Source organism: Mus caroli, chromosome 7, assembly GCF_900094665.2.
Source record: "Mus caroli chromosome 7, CAROLI_EIJ_v1.1, whole genome shotgun sequence".
Classification (NCBI taxonomy): Eukaryota; Metazoa; Chordata; class Mammalia; order Rodentia; family Muridae; genus Mus; species Mus caroli.
The window spans coordinates 47,255,684-47,276,767 of NC_034576.1; the positions used below are offsets into that span (position 1 = coordinate 47,255,684).

Below are 21,084 nucleotides of genomic sequence, written 5' to 3' on the forward strand. Positions count from 1 at the left end.
AAAAAAAAAAAAAAAAAAAAAAATTGGAAAGAGCTTCCTGTTGAAGAAGTGGTCTTTCCTTTAGGAGGACAGGAACTCCCCTGTGAAAATGAGGGGCTTCCTGTGTGAGAAATGGTACTTCCTGGTAGCAACAACACTACTTGGGGAGGGGAGGGAGGGTCGAAAAGTTATAGATGATTGGTCTTCTTATGAAATAACATTTTCTAAGGCAGTGGTTCTCAATGGTCTTAATGCTGTGATGACCTAGAAAATACTTTTTTTTTAAAGGTTTCTCTGTGTGTCTCTGGCTATCCTGGAACTTTCTCTATAGACCAGGCTGGCCTCCAACTCAGATTCACCTGCCTCTCTGCCTGTAAATGCTGGAATTAAAGGCGTGTGCCGTGCCGCCACCACGGGATTTGCTGTTATGAATCTTAATGCAAATATATGATATTCGACCCCTGTGAAAGGGCCATTCCGTGCTCAGAGGTTAAGTGTAATTGTTCTAGGCACAAGTGGACTCCTGGGGTGGTGCTCACAGCTGTCTGAGTCACAGGCTCACCTGGACTCCATCCTGGGCAAAGAACGCTCGGGCATCAGCCTGCATGGCAAGCTGGAGGCAGGTGGCCTCTCCCCAGAGGGGACAGCGGCGCAGAAGAAGGCGGGCTGCTCGATCTTCACTATTGTGGTAACACTCTCCAAAGAGGTCTGGGGACAAGGATACAGATGAGAGTGGAAGGAGGTGGGAGGTGCCTCGTGCGCCCCCACACCCCAGGCACTCTGCCCCACGCACCCACGCTCATGCTTTCAAACGTGGCAGCAAGATCCTTCCGCCGCGCGGCCTCCTCAGCCTCCCACTCTAGGCGAGCCATCACTCGGAGTAAGAGACAAGCCCCAAGAGCAGAGGCCACTGAGTTGGAGCCCTGAAGAGACAGAGAAAGAGAACATGGTGAGGTTAGACATCTGGGGAAGGAACAGAGAGAAATCTTGTGATTGTGGAGGGTCAGTAGTTAATAGAGTCATTAAGGCCAAGGGTTCACCCAAACAAATGCACACGGGTCACTACCATCACAGCAACGGCGGGAGAAAGCCAAGTAGTGGCCCTGAGCACTGCGCATCGCTCTTTTCCTGGGCACTGAATTCAGTTTGAGAAGATAATGTCATCATCGTATACATCTTTTTTTGGTTTTTCCAGACAGGGTTTCTCTGTGTAATTCTGGCTGTCCTGGAACTCACTCTGTAGACCAGGCTGGCCTCCAACTCAGAAATTTCGCCTGCCTCTGCTTCCCAAGTGCTGGGATTAAAGGTGTGCGCCACCATGCCCGGCTCATCGCATACCTCTTTAAAACATTCAGAATGTGTGTGTGTATGTGTGTGTGTGTGTGTGTGTAGGCCGTGGGGGGGGGGTGTCACAGGCAGCATTCATGAGGTTGAGGCACGAGAATCACAGGGTCCCGGCCAGTCTGGGTTACACAGGAAGACCCTGTCTCAGCAAATCAAAACTAGGGGTGGGGATGGCAGCACCCACTAGAGTGCTTGCCCAGCATGCACAAAACCGTGGGTCTGATTCTCAGCATGGCATGAACCAAGGACAGCAGCACATGTCCAAGATCATCCTGGGCTGATATCAAGTTCAAGGCCAGCCTGGGCTATCTGTGACCCTGCCTCAAAACAAACCACAAAAGAAAGACAGAGAATGGAGTGCAAGTTGGCTAAGGTCTGGCTAAGGTCTGAGGTCAGAGCCATCTAAGGGGCCCTGCTGTCTCTAAGCACAGTGTCCCAAGGTAAGGTCCAAAATGAGGAGGCACATTTACCTTCTCCCAGAAATAGATAGCCATCTGGGCCCGGTTCAGCAACAGAGCCCAAATAAGCAGGTCACTCCAGGGGGCTTGTTCAAAGCTTGCATCCGTTGATGGTTGCATGTTGGCCCAGTCCATAAGCAGAGAGTCCTGAAAGCATGTTGAAGCCTAGCGAGAACTAGCCCCACCCGCTGCCCCAGGCTTACCACACCCTTTCTCAAACACTACCTTCCCCCATCTTACTATCCCCTCTTCCCAAAGCCCTGTCCCCCTCCACATGCAGCCCCGCCATGCATCCTCAGCCTTGATGGGCCTTACGTTCTCTCTGTGGTCCTGGCCCAGATAGGAGTCTCGGATGTTCCTAGCAGGGTACCGTGGTGCACACGTTTCTCCCAACAGAGTCCTCAGCACTTGCCCCACATTCGGAGGCCGGAGCTCTACAGTTCCATTAACAGGAGGGGATTTGCTGCTACTAGCATGGGACGCCTGGTCCAGAAGATTGCGGATCAGTGAGTTAGGGGACACTGCGCTGTACAGCTGGGCCAGACGCACGGGAGTCAGGAAGTGTCCCAGGCTAAGGCCATGGGAGATGAGCAGGCGCACAAATTCAGGCCGGTCATTCAGCAGAGCATCCATGAGAGATGCCTCCAGGTGGAAGGACTGTGTGAGGGAAAGGGATGGGACAGGGATGACCTGAGGCAGACATGCCAGGTGAACTCAGAAATGGAGGGTGAGAGACAGAGGCCACAAGTGAAGCATGATAGACAGACAGACTGACTGACTGGTCAATAGTGGGTGGACAGATAAATAAGTGGGTGGATAGGTTGGTGGGTGGATTGATGAAAGGATCCATTGGAGGATGGATATATGGAGTAGGCTGGTGGGTGAAAAGAGGGTGAGAATGTTTGAGTAAGTGAATATTGGTGCATAGATGGCTAGAGAGATGGATGGGTGGATGGCTAGAGATGGATGTGTAGGTAGATGGATGGGTGGATGGATGGATGGATGGATGAGTGGATGGACAGACAGTATGTGGATGATGGATGGGTGGGTTGACAGGGAGACAAGGAACAAGTCAGGGACAGAGGAACAACCAGAGATGAGTGGCCAATTAAGGGAAGGCCAGACAGATCATGATGGAAGGCAGGACCAGGTGTCAAGAGGTCAGCCAGGTAGAGAAGTGGGCCTGTGTCCTGACTCCTCACCCGCCATTGAATGTCCCCACGGAAAAGTTCACTTTGGGCGATGTCCACGCGGTTCCAAGCCACAGCCAAACGCAGCTCATCCAGGTAGGCTGAGGCCTCAGAGCTCCCACAGGCTTGAGGGACAAAAGGGAGAGGTGGGGCTCAGGGGAAGAGTAGGGACAGAGAGTGATGTCCATTTTGCTGTTTCTTCATCTATAGAACTGGAGTCAGAGCGACCCTCTTGACAGCAATGTCAACTGTTAACAATGACAAGTGATTCCAAATGGCGGCCATCTTCAGCTTGCTCCTCGGTCCCTAAGGTTAATGTCTGGGCCAACAGATATCCAAAGAGGGGTCATGAACATGCCCAGGATCATACAACTTCCCATTTTATTTTGAGAAGCAAAAATGTATCGGACATGAGGCACATTTTCATTCTGTGCTTTTCTGGTACTTCTTCCAAAGGGTCAGAGAAAGAAAGCAAACGGTTGGTAAGATCCTGCTTGTCCGTGGGTGGATGGGTGAAGGGCTTGGTGACGAAGGGATTGATGAGTGGATGAAAAGTTTGGACATATGTCCCCTCAAAAACAAAATTCCCTGTGCCTTAACTTGGCATCCCTCATCCCCAGAGCCTCCTGCCCTTAACCTTCCTGCTCACTGTGTCCCACACACGTTTTCTTGAAGTCAGTCTACTCAGCAAGGCAAAAATCCCAGGATCCACCTCTCATGTCCCATAGCTCATAAGCCCCTAAGCCACTGTGCCATGCCTCGCATCCAGTCCCAGTGGCCGTAGCACATCTCAGAGCATGTGTCACTTCAGTCTCTTCATCTGCTCATGGTCTCATCTCTCCTCGCCAGACCACCCTCCCTGCTCTACAGGGGCCTCCTGAACACAATCTGGTCTTGGTGTCCCATCCCTGCCTCCCAAGGGAAAGTCCTGGCTTCCAGCTCTTCAGCTGGTAGGGCCTGCATCCCTTGCTGCTCTTGACTCCAGCACGGTCTACCAAGTACATACTTCCAGGCCTCTTTTGTCTCCTCAGAAATATCCCATGCTAGAGACCGCATTACACAGACTTAAATCCTCAGCCACACAAAGCTGCTACCTGGGGGACTACTGCAAAATCCCTCTCTTCCCTCTGAGCGTGAGGTGGTGGCAGTGGTCATGTGAGCCTCTTCAGCCAAGCTTACAACTGACATGCACATCTCGCAGAATGTTGAGATTTAAGGTGAATGGGAAGGCGAATACATGGATTGAATTGTTAATGGATATGTCAATGAATAGTTAAAGAACTGGTGGGTGGTGAATAATTAAGGTGGATAAATGGATAGGTGGGCATATGGGTGAATTTATAGATGGACAAGTGAGGGGGTGGCTAGGCGAATGATTTAATGCATGGCTAGATGTATGGATGGGTAGGTAGATAGGTCAGTGGATGGATGGATAGATATGTAAGTGGATGGATGAATGGATTGCCAAGTGGATGGGTGGGTGGGTGGATGGATAGATGAATGGACAAGTGGATGGGTGGATGGATGGACAAGTGGATGGGTAGATGGATGGACAAGTAGATGGATGGATGGATGGATGGATGGATAGATGGGTGGATGGATGGACAAGTGGATGGGTAGATGGATGGGTAGATGGATGGATGGATGGATGGATGGGCAAGTGGATAGGTAGATGGATGGACAAGTGGATGGGTGGGTGGATGGATGGATGGATGGGCAAGTGGATAGGTAGATGGATGGACAAGTGGGTGGGTGGATGGATGGGCAAGTGGATAGGTAGATGGATGGATAGATATGTAAGTAGATGGATGGATGGATGGATGGATGGATGGATGGATGGATAGATGGGTGGATGGATGGACAAGTGGGTGGGTGGATGGATGAATAGATATGTAAGTAGATGGATGGATGGACAAGTGGGTGGGTGGATGGATGGATAGAGGATTGATACATGGATACATAGATGGATAGGGGAATGGATGGATAAGTGGGCTGTAAATAGGTAGGAGGTTGGATGAAAAGACAGAAAATGGATGGAAGAATGAAGGACAAATGGAGTGATGAGTAGATGAAAATAGGAAGGGATTAATGGAATATGGATGGGTTGATCCAACAGGGAAGTAAGTGGTTGAAAACAATACGAACGTCTAGGGAAAACTGACCAACAACATCTAGCAGAAACCTAGGAAACAGGAAAGACATAGGAGACACAAAGAAGGTGTGGTTTTAGGCTTAGAGGATCGAGGGTGGAGACAGAGTCAGCCACCGCTGAGGTGAAGACAGGGCCAATGTGGAAGGCCCATCCTACCTTTCACAAGAGCCCTCAAAACGATAGTCTCAAACTCCTCGGAGCCGTCTTCTGATGAATAGACCGTCAGCAACTCCTTTCGGGTCATGATCCTCTCTACCTGCAGAATGCAGAATTCTAGTCCCCAGCTAAGCCCTGTGGTTCCACCTATCCTTAGGACCTGCCAGCCAGGGTGCCCAGCCCTTCCCACCATGGTTCCACAATGGCATACCTGGGCCTGAAGAACCTCAGGGTCTCCTTTAGGGAAGTATCGCCTAATCCGATCCCGGGCTTCGCCTCGCCTGAGTCCCCCACTCCCTGGGGCCAGAGTATCTTCCAGGGTCTCCACCAGGCAGTCTGCGGCACCCCCAGAGCCCGCCACCAAGAGGCAGGGGAGCTGAGCTTGGGTGGCATCCTCTATCCGCTTCAGAAGCAAGAAGAGAGCCAGTCAGTATTGGCCTTCAGCTCTCCTCCCACCTCAAAAACAAGGATGCAGCTCCAGATACCTTTAACATCTTCTCATCTCCATCGATGAGAAGAAGGAGCACTGGGATGTCAATTCCAGTCCCTGAGAGAAAGTGGGAAGGGAAACTCAGGCACAGTCTACCAGCCTTTGCTGGAGATGGGAAAGAACTACATTTCCCAGGAATCTCTTGGGGCAGACATTGGCCTTGTCCTAACATTGGCCAAAAGTCATGGGAATTGTCCTTCTTCTTTGAATTTTTTTTATTATTATTCATTTATATAGTGTTGGGAGGATGGTGTTCACAAATGTGTGGAGGTCAGAGGACAATTTGTGGGAGTCTGTTTTCTCTTTCGGCTCTGTGAGTCCTGAGGATAGAACTCGTGATTAGGCTTGGCAGCAGGTACCATTAATTGCTGAAGACTTTCTGGGTTTTATTATTAGTGTGTGTGTGTGTGTGTGTGTGTGTGTGTGTGTGTGTGTGTGTNTGTGTGTGTGTGTGTGTGTGTGTGTGTGTGTGTGTGTGTGTGTTGGTGTTGTATGGGGTGTGTGTGTTGTATGGTGTGTGTGTGTGTGTGTGTGTGTGTGTGTGTGTGTGTGTGAGTGTTGGTGTTGTATGGGGTGTGTGTGTGTATGTATGTGTGTATGCACACGTGTGATCATGCACATGAATAGAGGTGTGCACGTGTCATATGTGTCATAAGCTCAGGTGTTGCTCCTCACCTCCTACCTTGATTTGAGGCAGGGTCTCTTGTTTAGCATACACCAAGCTAGCAGCCTCTGTCCCCTACCTCACCAAGGGGAGCAGGGACTGCAGATGTGAGCTGCTGCAGCCAACAGAGTGTGAACTCTAAGGTCCTCACTCTTGCACAAGAAGCACATATCTGTCAAGTCAGGCCCCAGCACCCCAGACCCTATACTTCTTAAGACAAAGCCTCATGCATCCCAAACTGGCCTCCGACTCTTTATGAAGCCGAGGATGACTGTGAACTTTTGATCCTTTTACAGGATGCTGGGGATGACAGACAACACCAGGTCCAGAAGTCCAGGGCGGTCACCTTAGCTTTAGACGGGAGCAGAGCCTGGGACCTGGACTCATGGCTCTCAAGTCAATCTTAGGATTGGTTAAGCACTCCAAAGGCCAGTGAGGTGAGAGTTCAAGTGGAAAGGAAGGGGATACAGTAGATGGGCAATCTTAGCACCATAAAACCATTAACAAAGTCCAATAGTCAAAGCCCCGAGGGAATGGCACTTTGGTTCCACCCTCAGTAAAATAATAAAATAGACTGGGGGGCTGGGTGGAAAACAAAACAGCACCAAGCAAGACGGATAAATGTAAATGTGTGCTTTTGTGGTTGTTGCTGCTGTGGCTGGTTTGTGTTTGTAGGAGACGGGGTCTCACTCTGTAGCCCAGTCTCTGCTGCTTCATGGCTTTCCTGCTCCAGCCTCCCAGGTGTCATCACATTCAGCTAAAATTATTTCCTCTCTCTTTTAGATTAATTTATTTCACGCGTGTATGTGGGAGCCACAGTGTGTGTGTGTGTGTGTGTGTGTGTGTGTGTGTGTGTCTAAGTCAGAGGACAACTTGCAGAGATTGATTCTCTCTTTGCGCCTCGTGGGTTTCAGGGATTCGATTCAGATCGTTGGGCTTAGCAGCAAGTGCCCTCAGCTGAGCCATCTTGCTGGCCCCACAATCATGTATTCTTAATAAAAACGAAACTGCTGCAAAGTAATAGAAGGTTATTGCTCTGGTTTGAACAAGGATAGTCGCACTGGCTCATATATTTGAATACTTAGTCAGCAGGGAGTGGCAATGTTTAAGAAGAATCAGGAGTCTTGTTGGAGGAAGTGTGTCACAGGGGGTGGGTTGTCAGGTTTCAAACGCTCACATCAAGCCCAGTGTCACCCTCTCCCTGATGCCTGCGAATCCAGATGTAGAAGTAGCAGCCACTTCTACAGCACCAATCCTGCCTGTGAGCCACCAGAGACTACAGCTCTGAGCCTGTGAGCCAGCCAGTTGTCAGTTAAATGTTCTCTTAGGCGTTACCTTGGACATGGCATCTCATCACAGGAATAGGACAGTGACTATGGAGGCCTAGCTGCGAGTCAGGCCACATGAGATGGAGACCTGTATAGAACTCACATCTGCACATGAAGGCAACACACAAACACACACATTCACCACGGCTACTCGTGCCAGATGATTCAAATGTATGATTCCCTAGCATTTGCCACCAAGGAAAATTCCACCTGAGAGCTGGGAATGCTGGCGATGTAGCACACATGGTCCAGCACTCGCCTGGTGTGCACACGGGCCTGGTTCAGCTGCCAGCATGGCCGAAAGAGAAGGTAAAGAAGCCTGTGCATGAAGATTCTACACACGGGAAATGAAATGGATTGTGTCTAACACCATGAGAAAAAGAGAAGCAAATGCCATGCAGTAGAAATCCCAGCACTGGCGAGGCCGAGGCAGCAGGACGGCCAAGAGGAAGGGATGGAGGGAGAAGAGAAGAGAGAAAAAGAAAAGGCGACGAAGATTGTATACGGAATGCGTATACACGGAACTGTCTGACACAGGGGACCCCAGTGTGGGGGGCGGGGATCAGGAAAACATAATTCACTTTCCTTCATTTTTTTTTTTTTGAGGCAGGGTCTCATTAGATATAGCTCTGCCTTTCCTAGAACTCCCTGTGTAGACCTGGAACTCATTGGGCTCTGCCTGCCTCTGCCTGCAGATCACTGAGATTAAAAGTGTGCCCCACAAACCCCCCCCAAAAAAAATGGCTGGGCAGTGGTGGTGCACACCTTTAATCCCAGCACTTGAGAGGCAGAGGCAGACGCATTTCCGAGTTCAAGGCCAGCCTGGTCTACAGAGTGAGTTCCAGGACAGCCAGGGCTACACAGAGAGACCCTGTCTTAAAAAGCCAAAAACAAAAACAAAAACAAAACAAAAAACAAAAACAAACTTCTGTATGTGTATGTGTATGTGTATGTGTATGTGTATGTGTATGTGTATGTGTATGTGTATGTGTATGTGTATGTGTCTGTGAGTGCCATGCCTAGGAAGGCCAGAAGAGGGAGCCTGGATCCCCTGGAGCTGGAGTTATCAGATGGACCCCAGGTCCTTTATAAGAGCAGCAAGTGATTTTTAACTACTGAGCTATCTCTTTACACTCCCTTTATTGTATTTCTTTTTAACTTACTTGTGTGTGCGTGTGTGGTTTTTTTCGAGACAGGGTTTCTCTGTATAGCCCTGGCTGCCCTGGAACTCACTTTGTAGACCAGGCTGGCCTCAAACTCAGAAATCCACCTGCCTCTGCCTCCCAAGTGCTGGGATTAAAGGCGTGCGCCACCACGTCCGGCTTTAACTTACTTTTAAGAAAGAGTCTTTTTATGTATAACCCTGGCTATCCTGTGTAGAGCAGGTTAGCCTCACATTCACAGAGGTCTGCCTACCTCTGCCTCCCAGTGCTGGGACTAAAGGTCTGTGCCACCATCCCCAGCAGGGACAAGACTCTTAACAGAAGAAAGTTGCCCAGTCTTGACCACAGCTGACCGTGAGGCTGTGTGCTGGCTCTGAAACACAAATCCCACTCACCTCCCACTCCGGTCTTCTGCTGAGCCACATAGGACTCGAAGCGAAGGCGGAAGCGGTTCTCACCACCCAGGCGGCCATAGGTGCCGTCATCCACCAAGAAGAAAGCAGAATAGTTATAGTCCAGGGGGAACTCAACTCCATCCTCAGGGTCACCACGCCACCGGTACCTTGCGGGGAATGAGCCCTGGGGACAGTGCCAGATAGAGAAGTCTTTTAGAAGGGATGTGACACTCCCCCCACAGACCCGAGGACCAGACCTTGGCCTCCTCCCTCAGATCCAAGTATCTTCCCCAGACTTTCTTAAACCCAGGAGTCCTTCCCAGCCTCCTCCCTCAGAATTCAGGATTACTCCCTGCCCTCCACCCTCAGACCAGCACTCCAGGCCAGGGACTCTTCTCTGAACCCCATTCCCACCTTGGGGTTGATCAGCATGTCTCTGTTCCGGACCACTCCCCAGGGGGCCACACCCATGGCTACCACCTTGCTGCTCCCAGTGCTGGCTGTCTGGTGGTCCCTTACAGCCACACCCACGTGCCGGCCAATGCCTGTGTGCAGTCCCCCAGTGACGATCCAGGCCCCTATGTAGGACAGAGGGAGGGACAGAGTGGGAAACAGTGAGCAAAGACATGGAAAGGGGAGCAATGTCCTCCAACCAGGGCAACAGTGGGGACGCGGCCCAGGACAGACAGTTCCCAACCCCCGTGGTCACCTGTGCTCTGGGCGGCTCTCACCAGCCCACGACGCAGAAGGTCCTGCAGCCAGGTCTGGAGCACGGGGCCCCCCGACCCCCCCAGCACCGACACCACCAAGTTTGGGGCACGAAAGCCCCAAGTGCGGGTGACGAGACTGTACACAGTGGCCGGATCCGTGCGGTCAGACAGCCGGAGAAACTGTGGACACAGGAGGAAGAGACACATGGGGGACAGAGAGACTGAGACAGCAGGAGACAGACCCAGACAAACGCAGATAGTGGCCTAGAGAGAGGACAGAGACCTAGAGAGAAGCAGACAGACAGACCGGGAGGCTGCAAGGACCTAGAGAAAGAGAGAGGGACAGACTCTTAAGACAGAGGCACGCAAAGACAGGGTGGACCAATGGGGAGACACATTCGGCGTTGCCCCAGCCCCTCCCAGCCTGGCGCCCCAGACATGCAGGCCTCACGTTGCTGAGCTTTCGGCCAGAGTACATGAAGTCCAGGTCCCCGTAGGCATCTGTGGGCTTCTCCGTGGTGTGTTCATCACTGTTCCACTCGGTAACTACGGCTGCCCCAAAGGCATCCTCCACAGCCACAGAAGGGTGGGCATCCCGAGGCTGCCCACACTGGCACAAGGTCCCTCTGGGGGCATGAGGGTAGAGTATGAACCCTGGGTGTCCCCACTGACTTCATCCTGTCCACATGGGACCCTGTATCCCTAGAGACAGTGTACCATGAACCCAGCACTGGCTCTGACTGTCTGGAAAAGAAACTGAGATAAGGAGCCCTTATAGCCAAGCTTCACCGCAAATAAGCCAGGACAGGGGGAGTAGCCTGCGGGATCAGAATCAAGAATAGCAAGCGGCCATCAGCAGGTGCCCTTGCTGCCCCAAGCCCCAGAGAAGGACATACACTATGAAAAAGCAACTTTAAAGAATGATTCAGGGAGGCAGAGGCAGGCGGATTTCTGAGTTCGAGGCCAGCCTGGTCTACAAAGTGAGCTCCAGGAAAACCAAAAAAAAAAAAAAAAAATGATTCAACCAAAAATAATAATAATAAAGAAGAAGAAGAAGAAAAAGAAGAAAGAAAAAGAAAGAAAGAAAGAAAGAAAGAAAGAAAGAAAGAAAGAAAGAAAGAAAGAAAGAAAGAAAGGGGCAGGCATGGTGGCACACGTCTATAATCCTGATTTGAGGTCAGCCTGATATGCAGAGAATTTTAGGATAGCCTGGGCTACAGAGAAACCCAGTCTCAACCAAACAAAATTAAAAAAAAAAAAATTCAAAGAGAGTTTGGCTACTGTTGAGGCCTCTCTGAAACTAAATTTCCTCCTCCAAAGATACAAAGATGGTAAAAGCCCCAAGGAACTCAGAGGAGCCAAGAAAATCACAGTGTATCACAGTGTTTTCTGAAGCAAGGATAGCAACCAGCCCCGGCTGCATGAACTCCAGACAGAGCTTTAAATAACTCAGAATTTCACAGGAGAAAAGCTGAGCCTCTTTCAGAGCTCCATAACTGTGAGGAGGGCCCTCAGCTGGGCGCTGGCCTGCCAGCCAGCCTCTGCCTGGCCCCAGGCCCCAGCGAGCAGCCGGCCCTGGGCAGAAGCTAAAAGGTAAAATTGCCTTATTCGCTGTTCACTGTACCCCAGGACAATTCTTCCTTCCCAACACCATTCCTTCTGGTTCTGAGAAACAGAACAGATGACGGCTTCCATTTCTTGTCTCCTTAGATAGAAGGTTTTCCACTCTAAATAGGACACAGTGGGCTGGAGAGATGGCTCAGTGTTAAAAGTGCACACTGAAGGCCCGAAATAAATTCCCAGCACCCACATGGTGGCTCACAACCATCTGTAACTCCAGACCTGGGGGATCCAACACTCTCTCCAGGCCTTCTCGGACACCATACATGCGTGTGATACACAAACACACACAGGAAAAATTCCTATACAGGTAAAAGAAACATAAATGTCAAAAATGACAAAAGGAATATTTAAAAATCATAAACGTACAATCGTCCCTTGGGCTCAGGTGACTGTCACCTTAATTCCCCAGAGTAAGGAGCAGGGACTTGGGGACAACATAGCTAATTCTCCTTGACTCTGATTCTGGAAGGAATTCAAATAGTGGAGCTCACCTTTCAGAAGTTAGCTGAACCACTGATGGAGAAATGTGGGGAGGTGGTTTTTTGACGAGGCTCTCAAGAGCCCAGGCTGGCTTCAAACTTACATTAGCTAAAGCTGATCACAAATTATTTCTTCTGATTTATTTATTTTTTGGCCTCAAATTTCCGATCCTCTGGTCTCAGTCTCGAGAGCTCTGGAATTACAGGTGTGCACTACCAGCCCTGGCTTATTTTGGTGCTGGGGACAGAACCCTGGGTTGAGCGCGTGGTAAACAAGCATTCTAGTAACTGAGCCGTGACCCAAGCCCTGGGGGTTTGGTTTTCTTCAATACTTTTATATTTTATGTGTATGAATATTTGTCTTCCCGTATATCAGCACACCACATATACGTGTCCACGCTGCCTGTGGAGGCTGGAAGAAGACGTTGAATTCCCTGGAACTGGAGTTAAAGATGATTGTGAGGCCTCACATGGGTGCTGGGAGCTGAACTCAGGTCCTGTGCAAGAGTGACCAGTGCTTCTAACCACTGAGCCATAACTGCAGCCCTCCGCCCCTTGTCTTTTGAGAGTCCAAGCCAATCGAAAACTAACTTTGTGGCCCAAACTGGCCTTGAACCCCTGCTCCACCTCCTGATGACAAATGCACATCTCTTGAGTTTATCCCTAGGACCCATAAACAAGTTGCAATCCCAGTGCAGGGGAGAAGAAGACAGAAGGCTCCCTGGGGCTAGCCAGGTCACCCCCACGCTAGTGAGAAACACTGTCTTACAAAACAAGGCGCACAGCGCGTGGGGAACACTTCCTGAGGCCATCCCCTGGCCTCTATATGCGCGAGGGCACATATTTGAACCTGCACTCAGGAGCACACACAAAATTAAATCAAAGGAAAACTCTGTTTCTAGTCACACAGTTCATCGCTCAGAGCTCTGTCACTGATACTAGCCACCGTACTCAATGTGGACAGTGAGCATCCCTGTCACAGAAGAAAGTAGGTTCTGCTCCCATGGTGCTGGCAACGTTTCCCTTGCCCGCCTGCCTCCTGTCACCTTTGCTCCGTATGGCTGTGAGGCACAATGGCTCCATTCAAGTGTCATCTCACTGTCAGAAGGTGAGACATTCCACTGGCCACCATGGAATGCACCCTTCTGGAAACCTTGGCCTGGTCCTTCCTCTCCTCAAAACTGTAGTGCACCCCTCATGGTGGCTTTCTTTTCCCTCTGCTGCCCTCAGAGCACCCAGGATCCATGCTAGCCTCCTGGCTACCCCTCATGATACTCTAGTCCATCGACCCCAGAGGCCGAGAGAGAGAGTTAAGAAGTGTCAGCAGCAGCTAGCACTTGTCTTAAAGGCGTTAAGAGATGTGTGTGTGTGTGTGGGGGGGGGGTGTTGGGTGAGTGTTTTGGTTTTTAATTTTGTGGGTGAGGATTTGCCTGCATGTGTGTCTGTGGACCGTAGGTGTGCAGTTGCCTGTGAAGGCCAGAAGAGGGCGTCAGATCCCCTGGAATGGGAGTTACAAGTGGTTGTGAGCTGCCAGGGCAGTGCTGGGCACTGAGTGCTTGTCTATAACAGCAGCCAGAGTTCCTAACCACGGGGGCCATCTCTGCAGCCCCCGGTGGCTTTCTGGTGCTGTGATATATATATAGGCTTTCTTTTTTTTAAGGTCTGCCTCGGTAACCCAGGTGGTCTCAGAACTACAGTAATCCCCTGCCTTAGTCTCCTGAATGCTAGAGCAAACGACAGTCCTGTAGCACCACACCTGACAGGTTTCTTGGGTTTGGGTTTTTGGTCCTGGGAATGGAAACCAACACATGCTAAGTATGTGTACTACCACTGAATTACACCCTAAGCCCAGAGGTGTAAGAAGGAAAGAAGAGGAAGGCGAGAAAGAGAGGGGGCCTTTGTATTTTCCTCACCTGCCTCCATGGATTCAATCTCCACCTATAGCTGGGACCTCAGACCCCAGTATGAATCTCAATCTTCTGCTAAGTACCAGCAGGGTCCCAACCCTCCCCTGCCCCTCTCCAAGGCCCATCATGTACACAGAAGGGCCGGCACTCAGCATCCCTTTCCAAATCTGCTTCTTCTCCTGGGCTCATCATCTTGGTGATGGTCCCCAATCTCTTCTCACCTTTCTGAATTCCTACCCGCCCTCACGCAGCCCTAGGAAACCACACTCAGGGTGGCCTCTGAGAGCCCATGAGGTCTCCCACCAACCTTCCCACTCACAACATTCTCGACAGCCTGAACTCTGCTCTGCTTTCAAGCCACGCTGGGCTGTCCTTAGGGAAGACTTCGACCGAGCACTTCCAAGGCCCAGAGCCACCTTCAAAGCACCACACTGCACCATCTTTCCAATGACACCTGTAGCCCACCAGCTCCCATCTCTTCCCACTGACTTTAGTCACTCTGTCTGTGACCCTCTGCCAGACCCACCAGTAAACCAGTATCTCTGTTTATTTATACAACATTTTCCTGTCCCACACTGGTGGGACAACAGGCTCCTGATAAAGTCACACTAAGGAAATCAGGTTTCACTGCCCCAAGGCCAAAAGTCTACCCTGAGAACTGAGTTAAAGCTGGACCCAGCTAGGGAGACTAAGCATGCAGCCAAGAAGCCTATAGGGCTTGCTCCTGTCCCCTGCCACCTACAGCACAGCACAGCTCGCAGTAGTAATTGCCCTCTTCTTCTCATGGGAGTTGCAGATATTCCCGGATGTTTATTAGGTGATGGGCAGAGTTCCAGAAACATCCCAGAGTGACCTTGTTTAGTTTGCACGGCGGCCCCAGAAGGGAGGAGCTGTTCTGTGCCCAGGTGACAAGCGCAGCCCGAGAAGGGAATTACTATCCCAAAGCTGCAGAGCTATGTAAGGATGGCAGGGCTGTGTGGCTATGCTCGCTGAGCCGGGATGACACAGAAAGCCGAAGCAGAGACAAAATGGCACAAAGAGACAGAGACACATGGACGAGACACAAAGACACAGAATGGATCCGCACCTAGAGGGGAGTGCCCTAAGCAGGGTGGCCCAAAACAAGGGCAGGGGGAGAGGTCTGTCTCAAGTGAAGGCGGGAATGTCCTTAGTGGGCGGGGCCTGAGTGTGTTGAGCCAAGCCTTCTGTGGTGGGTGGGGTGTGTCTGTGCACCAAAGCCTCCTGCGGTAGGCAGTGAAGGGCAGTCTGTGGTGGGCACCCTTGTCTGCGTTGAGTGGGGCGAGTCCAGTCTATGGGGGCGGAGCCTGTCTGCAGTGGGGCAGGGCCCGCGAACCTACGCTGCCAGGTCAGCAGCCGCGAACTGCTCACCCCGCATCATCGGAGAGGTCCACTATGAACGTCGTGCACACCTTCTTCCTGAAGATCTTAGGGATCCAGCTCTGGGAACCGGAACAAGAAGGGCAGGGCAGGGAGTCGGGTCAGACCCACAGGATTCGAAGACAACCCCGGGCGTCCACGGGACACATTGGGAACTCCTCCCTCGGGCTCAGCCAGGAACCCACGCCGCTCGGTCTGGGAACTCCTGGTCCAGCCACTGCAGCATCTGACCCGGATCCGCGGAGCTGGCGCTGCCTTTGGACCCCACTCACTCCCAGCCCCACGCTGTGCGATACCTGCTCCTTCTCCGGCCCCACCATGCTGCGGCCGCAGCCCCTGAGGCTCCGTGTATTTCCTCCAGCCGCCGACCCGCCCGACCAAACCGGATCCGCAACTTCGCAGCCCAGCCCGGGGCGGGGAGTCCCGGGACACGTCACGGGAGGCGGGGAGAGGGCGGCTGCGGAGGAGGGACGAACTCTGCTGCCAAACCAGTGATGGGGTCGGTTTGGGGGACAGGAAAGACAGAGATTTGGAAGGCAGAGCAAGCGGAGGAACGAAGGAAGCAGAGTGGGGCACACGATAAATGTCAGCCATGGGACAAACATAGATTCAGAGAGACAGAGACTGAGAGAAAGACCCAGAGAGAGAGAGAGAGAGAGACAGAAACTAAGAGAGGGACCCAGAGAAAGAAAAGGGGGCAGAGACCCAGAGAGAGAGAGAGAGAGAGAGAGAGAGAGAGATTATGAAGACAGGAAAACAGAAAAAGAATGAGATATCCAGAGATAGTTAGAGACAGATAGAAATACAAAGTGATAGAGCAACAGAGTCCCAGAATCAGAGAGGAGAGACAGAGAGAATAGAGACACAGAGAGAACTAGAGACACACACACACAAACAGAGACAGAGATACAGGGAAAAAGAGAGCGAGCGAGCGAGAGAGAGAGAGAACATACACACACAGAGGAGAGATGGAGACAAACACAGACACACACACAGACAGAAACAGACAGACACACAGAGAGACAGACACACACACACAGAAAGAGAGACAGACAGACAGAGAGAGACAGACAGGCACACACACAGAGAAAGAGAGAGAGAGAAAGAGAGAGGGATCAAAAGAGAAGGATCAGGGAAGACACAGTAGGAGAGAAGAGGTTAGAATACTGAGAAGAAACACGGAAGCTCAGAACAGTGACTATAAGGGGGGGTGGGGGGGGCTTGACTCATAAAGGACAAAAACTCAAAGATGGTGGATATACTGACAAGTATGGGGTGGGTGACACTGACCAGCAGAGAAGGCAGTGACACCTGTCTGCAGCCAAGTCCCTCTGGTAGGGACAGCTGAGGCCTAGTAACTTGAGCCCCCAGCACCTCCCCCCCCCCCTGTTATATTTATAGCACTGGTTTGGTCCCCTGCCCCCAGATCTGAGTTCCAGTGAGAGGAGGTCATGGGGTGTTGGGCACAGGATTCCTTCACTGTCTTCCACAGCTTCTGCATGACACCACTGTCACACCGAATGTCCTGTTCTGCCTGCACACTTCCCAGTGTTTACCTTGCAGAGGGCCCTCTGCTCCTGCATCCTCCTCTCCCAGAGCCCCAGGCTTTCCCAGCAAGACACTCTAAACGTCCAGCCTTTGTGCTAAAAATGCTAAACTTGAGCTTGTCACGTCCCTGCCTCACCCCCCTCCCAACTCCCCGCCATGAAGACCCCTCCACCACCCAGTCCTGAGCCAGAGGAACAGGAGGGGAGGGGCAGGCAGGGAGCGACCAGAATAACTTAGGCTCTAGATAAATTTAGCAGCAAGAAGGGGAGGGGACAGACCCCATTGGCCCAGCAGTGGGAAGGGAGGTCCTGGAACCAGGGTCACAGCTGCAAAGGGGACATCCTCAGAGGGTCATCCAAGACCTGAGGAAGATAGAGAGGCAGAGAGTGGGAGCTATACCACGACAAAAGAGATCTGAAAGTCAAAGCCAAAAAGGCACAAGGACCCATCAGAGGCAGCTGAAGCCAGCCTGGTCAGACGCTCAGCTGCTAAACGTCCCCATGGGCTTCCAGGGGCCATGGTTGCACACTTGTCTCCTTTGGGCCACAGTGGCCATCCTGCTTGTCCCTTCAGTGGTGACCCAGGAGCTGAGAGGGGCTGGTCTGGGCCTGGGCAACTGGAACAACAATGCAGGCATCCCTGGGTCCTCAGAGGACCTATCAACTGAGTTTGGTCACCACATCCACCGGGGCTATCAAGGTGAGACGGACAGAGGCCACAGAGAAGAGGATGAAGACTTCTCTAGGGAATATGGCCACCGGGTCCAAGACCACAGGTACCCTGGCCGCGAGGTTGGGGAGGAGAATGTCTCTGAAGAGGTCTTCAGAGGGCATGTTAGACAGCTCCACGGGCACCGGGAACATGACAATGAAGATTTAGGGGACTCGGCAGAGAACCATTTCCCCAGACAGAGGAGCCACAGCCACGAAGATGAGGATGGCATTGTCTCCAGTGAGTATCACCATCACGTCCCCAGGCATGCCCACCATGGCCACGGAGAGGAAGATGATGATGATGGAGGAGAGGAGGAGGAGAGGGTGGATGTGATGGAGGACTCTGATGATAATGAACACCAGGTCCATGGTCACCAGAGCCACTCAAAGGAGAGAGATGAACTCCATCATGCCCACAGCCACAGGCACCAAGGCCACAGTGATGAAGAAGAAGAAGAAGATGATGATGAAGATGATGGTGTCTCCACTGAGCATGGACACCAAGCTCACAGACATCAGGATCAAGAGGAGGAAGATGATGGGGACTCAGATGAAGACAGTCACACCCACAGAGTTCAAGGCCGAGAAGATGAAAATGATGATGAAGATGGTGACTCTGGTGAATACAGACACCAGACCCAGGACCACCAAGGCCACAACGAAGAGCAAGATGATGATGGTGATAATGATGATGATGATGACTCCACTGAGCACCGGCACCAGACCCAAGGCCACAGGAAGGAAGAAGATGAGGATGAGTCAGATGAAGATGATCATCATGTGTCCAGGCATGGACACCGAGGCTATGAAGAAGAAGAAGAAGAAGAAGATGATGATGATGACGATGGAGATGATGACTCTACTGAGCATGTGCATCAAGCCCACAGACACAGAGGCCATGAGCACAAAGATGATGAGGATAACTCAGAAGAAGGCTACCATCATGTCCCCAGCCATGGCCGCCAAAGCCACCAAAGTGAGGAAGAGGAAGATGAGGCTGTATCCACTGAACACTGGCACCAGTCTCCTAGACATGCTCACCATGATCTTGGACGTGAGAGTGAAGAAGAGGTAGCAGTCAAGTACAGCCACCATGTTGCAAGTCACCAACCCCAACGCCACAATGCTGACAGGGAGGAGGACTCTCTAGAAGAACACATGAATGAAGTCCCAGGCCATCACCACCGCAGAGTCTCCAGGGGTGGCGATGAGGACATTTCTACTGAGTTTGGCCACAAGGCCCCCAGCCACAGGCTACAAGATCAAGATGAAAGGGCGAGGCAGGGTGACAGAGAGCCTGTTCAGGGAGGGATTGCTTATCAGCCCCTGCAGCCCACAGGACCCAGTTCCAGAGAATCAAGGAAGGAAGGTGACCACAGCTCTCAAGAGGGAGATGAAGACCCAGAGCAGAGACAAGCCCATAGTGAGGAGGAGGAGGAGGAGGAAGAGGGGGGCCATGGCCTCCCCATGAGCCAGGAAGATGATGAAGAGGAAGAAAAAGATAAGAAAGAAAGCAAGGTAGACAGGGCTGCAGTTTCAGCTCCACTGAGCCATCATAGGAAGCAGGGGGAGGAAGAGGGGGAGGAAGAGGAGGAGGAAGAGGAGGAGGAAGAGGAGGAGGAAGAGGACGAAGAGGAGGAGATCCTGGAGGAAAACCTACTACCTTTTACCATTATCCCAAACCCACTCGCTGGGAGAGAGGTGGCCAGAGAAGGTTCCAGTGAGGAGGAGAGCCGTGAGGTCACAGGTAAGTGACCTGGCTCCACGGGTGGGGGTGGGGGAGGGAGGCAGAGCTGGCCAGCTCGAGTCATTGTTGCCCTCCTGTCCCCACAGGTCAGCAGGATGCCCAGGAGTACGAAAATTACCAGCCAGGGTCCTTGTGTGGCTATTGTTCTTTCTGCAACGTAGGTCCCTAGCCCAGAGCTGCCCAGCACACCCTGGGGTGCCATGGGGGCCTGAGAGCCTGGGAGTGGGAGGAGCAAAGCTGGGGGTGGGGCCACTGGGGAAATAAGGTTCAGGTCTCCAGGTGAGGGTCACAGGGTGGCAGGCAGGTGTCTTTGTGAGCACTCACAGGTCCCAAACTCCAGTGAACGGGTCACATGGGCTTGGGGTTGTCTTGAGATGGGAAACCAGGGTGGGTGGCGTCCCCAGAGAAGAGGGGGACTCTGAGTTCAGACATGGAGGTCAACAGCTGAAGTGATCGTCTCCCGAGGGATTTGGGGCTGGGGTCCCTCTAACCAGGCGCTTCCTATTCCCAGCGATGTACCGAATGTGAAAACTGTCACTGTGATGAGGAGAACATGGGGGAACACTGTGACCAGTGTCAGGTGAGACCTTCCCAGAGCCCCTAAGCTCAGGTCCCAAGCTGGCAGGGACCACTGGAGTGCCCAAGGCATAATCCTGTCCTTACATCGCTTCATGCCTCCTTCCCGTGTGACCCTCCACCTGGCCTTAGACCCTGGATGGTCCTTCCTCATCTTTGTCCCTGACTCAGTCCCCTGACCAGGCTCTCTCCCTGCCCTCAGCACTGTCAATTCTGCTACCTCTGTCCGCTGGTGTGTGACACGCTCTGCACTCCAGGTGAGCAGCAAACAGGGAGAGGCACCCACCCACAGAGGGGGCGGGGCCAGCATAGTGAGGCACCCACCCACAGAGGGGACAGCTCCCAACAAAGTGAATCCTAGTGGGGTTGGAGCCAAGCCGAGATGTGAACCGAGACTGTGGTCTGAGGTTAAATGGGTGGGGTAGGGGGTGTGGCCATGACAAAGGTCATGTGGGCAGAATCTGATCTCTCGGGCTAAGATTGAGGTGATGCTGATGGATGGGCAGTCCTAGAAGAGAGTGGGTGGGACCAAGGTAAATAGACTCTGAGGGGCGGGGCTGCTGGAGGGTCCAAAGCAAGAAGGGCTGGGATTGAATTTGAGGCTGGAATTAGAAGGGGGCTGGGCACCACATTTCCGCACTGCCCTGACTGTTTGCCCATCCTGGAGGTCCCTCAAACCTTTTCTCTCTCTGCTCCCTCACAGGAAGCTACGTTGACTATTTCTCCTCCTCTCTGTATCAGTAAGTGTGTTGGGGCTGGGCCGGGAGATGATGCCGTTCAGGGACCCGTTTAGAGAAGGGTTGACCCACTGTGAGTTAAAGAGACAGCCTGGACTCCTGGTCAGGCTCAGTGGCTGCACGCTGGCTAACTAACCTTCCCGTTCTCCTGTTCAGAGCCCTGGCTGACATGTTGGAGACTCCAGAGCCCTGACCTGGCCGCCTGGCAAGAGCCGCATCTATTTCTCTGAATAAATGTGCTCCTAGAAACAGCAGTGTCCCGAGTGGGGTGTGTCCTGGGGAGACAGAGGGCAGGGTGAGGCAACGGCCTCTCTTAGAGAGCCGAAA

At 52.1% G+C, this 21,084-nt stretch overlaps 2 protein-coding genes across 8 annotated transcripts in view; one reads left to right on the forward strand and one right to left on the reverse strand.

Moving 5' to 3' along the window:
- Window positions 1-16,078, reverse strand: part of Trpm4 (transient receptor potential cation channel subfamily M member 4) — a 29,022-nt gene extending 12,944 nt beyond the window's left edge. For 4 of the 7 annotated variants that reach the window (XR_002378405.2, XR_002378404.2, XM_021168192.2 and 1 more), the window contains exons 1-14: window positions 15,733-16,078; window positions 15,428-15,498; window positions 10,481-10,655; window positions 10,029-10,209; window positions 9,734-9,897; window positions 9,320-9,503; window positions 5,765-5,826; window positions 5,491-5,682; window positions 5,280-5,379; window positions 2,984-3,096; window positions 2,097-2,438; window positions 1,794-1,928; window positions 773-902; window positions 542-687 (exon numbers count right to left, since the gene is read on the reverse strand). Coding sequence is in view for 3 of the 7 variants with exons in the window: in XM_021168192.2 (XP_021023851.1) it covers window positions 542-687; window positions 773-902; window positions 1,794-1,928; window positions 2,097-2,438; window positions 2,984-3,096; window positions 5,280-5,379; window positions 5,491-5,682; window positions 5,765-5,826; window positions 9,320-9,503; window positions 9,734-9,897; window positions 10,029-10,209; window positions 10,481-10,655; window positions 15,428-15,498; window positions 15,733-16,041 (2,304 nt within the window). In the remaining 4 variants the exon portion in view is untranslated. Of the gene's footprint in view, window positions 1-541; window positions 688-772; window positions 903-1,793; window positions 1,929-2,096; window positions 2,439-2,983; window positions 3,097-5,279; window positions 5,380-5,490; window positions 5,683-5,764; window positions 5,827-9,319; window positions 9,504-9,733; window positions 9,898-10,028; window positions 10,210-10,480; window positions 10,656-15,427; window positions 15,499-15,732 lie in introns of those variants that run through there. The other 3 variants (XR_003837227.1, XM_029480080.1, XR_003837228.1) reach the window with 2 other exon arrangements.
- A 1,226-nt stretch (window positions 16,079-17,304) lies between these two features.
- Hrc (histidine rich calcium binding protein) lies at window positions 17,305-21,006 on the forward strand. Its single transcript, XM_021169042.2, has 6 exons — window positions 17,305-19,444; window positions 19,531-19,601; window positions 19,956-20,024; window positions 20,223-20,277; window positions 20,724-20,760; window positions 20,914-21,006. The coding sequence occupies exons 1-6, from the start codon at window positions 17,485-17,487 to the stop codon at window positions 20,948-20,950; spliced, it is 2,229 nt and encodes a 742-aa protein (XP_021024701.1). The 5' UTR covers window positions 17,305-17,484; the 3' UTR covers window positions 20,951-21,006.
- The last annotated feature ends 78 nt before the right edge of the window (window positions 21,007-21,084 follow it).

Excerpts from the sequence above, each read along its gene's own strand:
- Hrc (XM_021169042.2), top strand. The coding sequence starts at position 17,485 with ATGGGCTTCCAGGGGCCATGGTTGCACACTTGTCTCCTTTGGGCCACA. Across the intron at positions 19,445-19,530 it reads GGAGAGCCGTGAGGTCACAG|GTCAGCAGGATGCCCAGGAG; the intron begins GTAAGTGACCTG and ends CTGTCCCCACAG. Across the intron at positions 20,278-20,723 it reads TGACACGCTCTGCACTCCAG|GAAGCTACGTTGACTATTTC; the intron begins GTGAGCAGCAAA and ends GCTCCCTCACAG.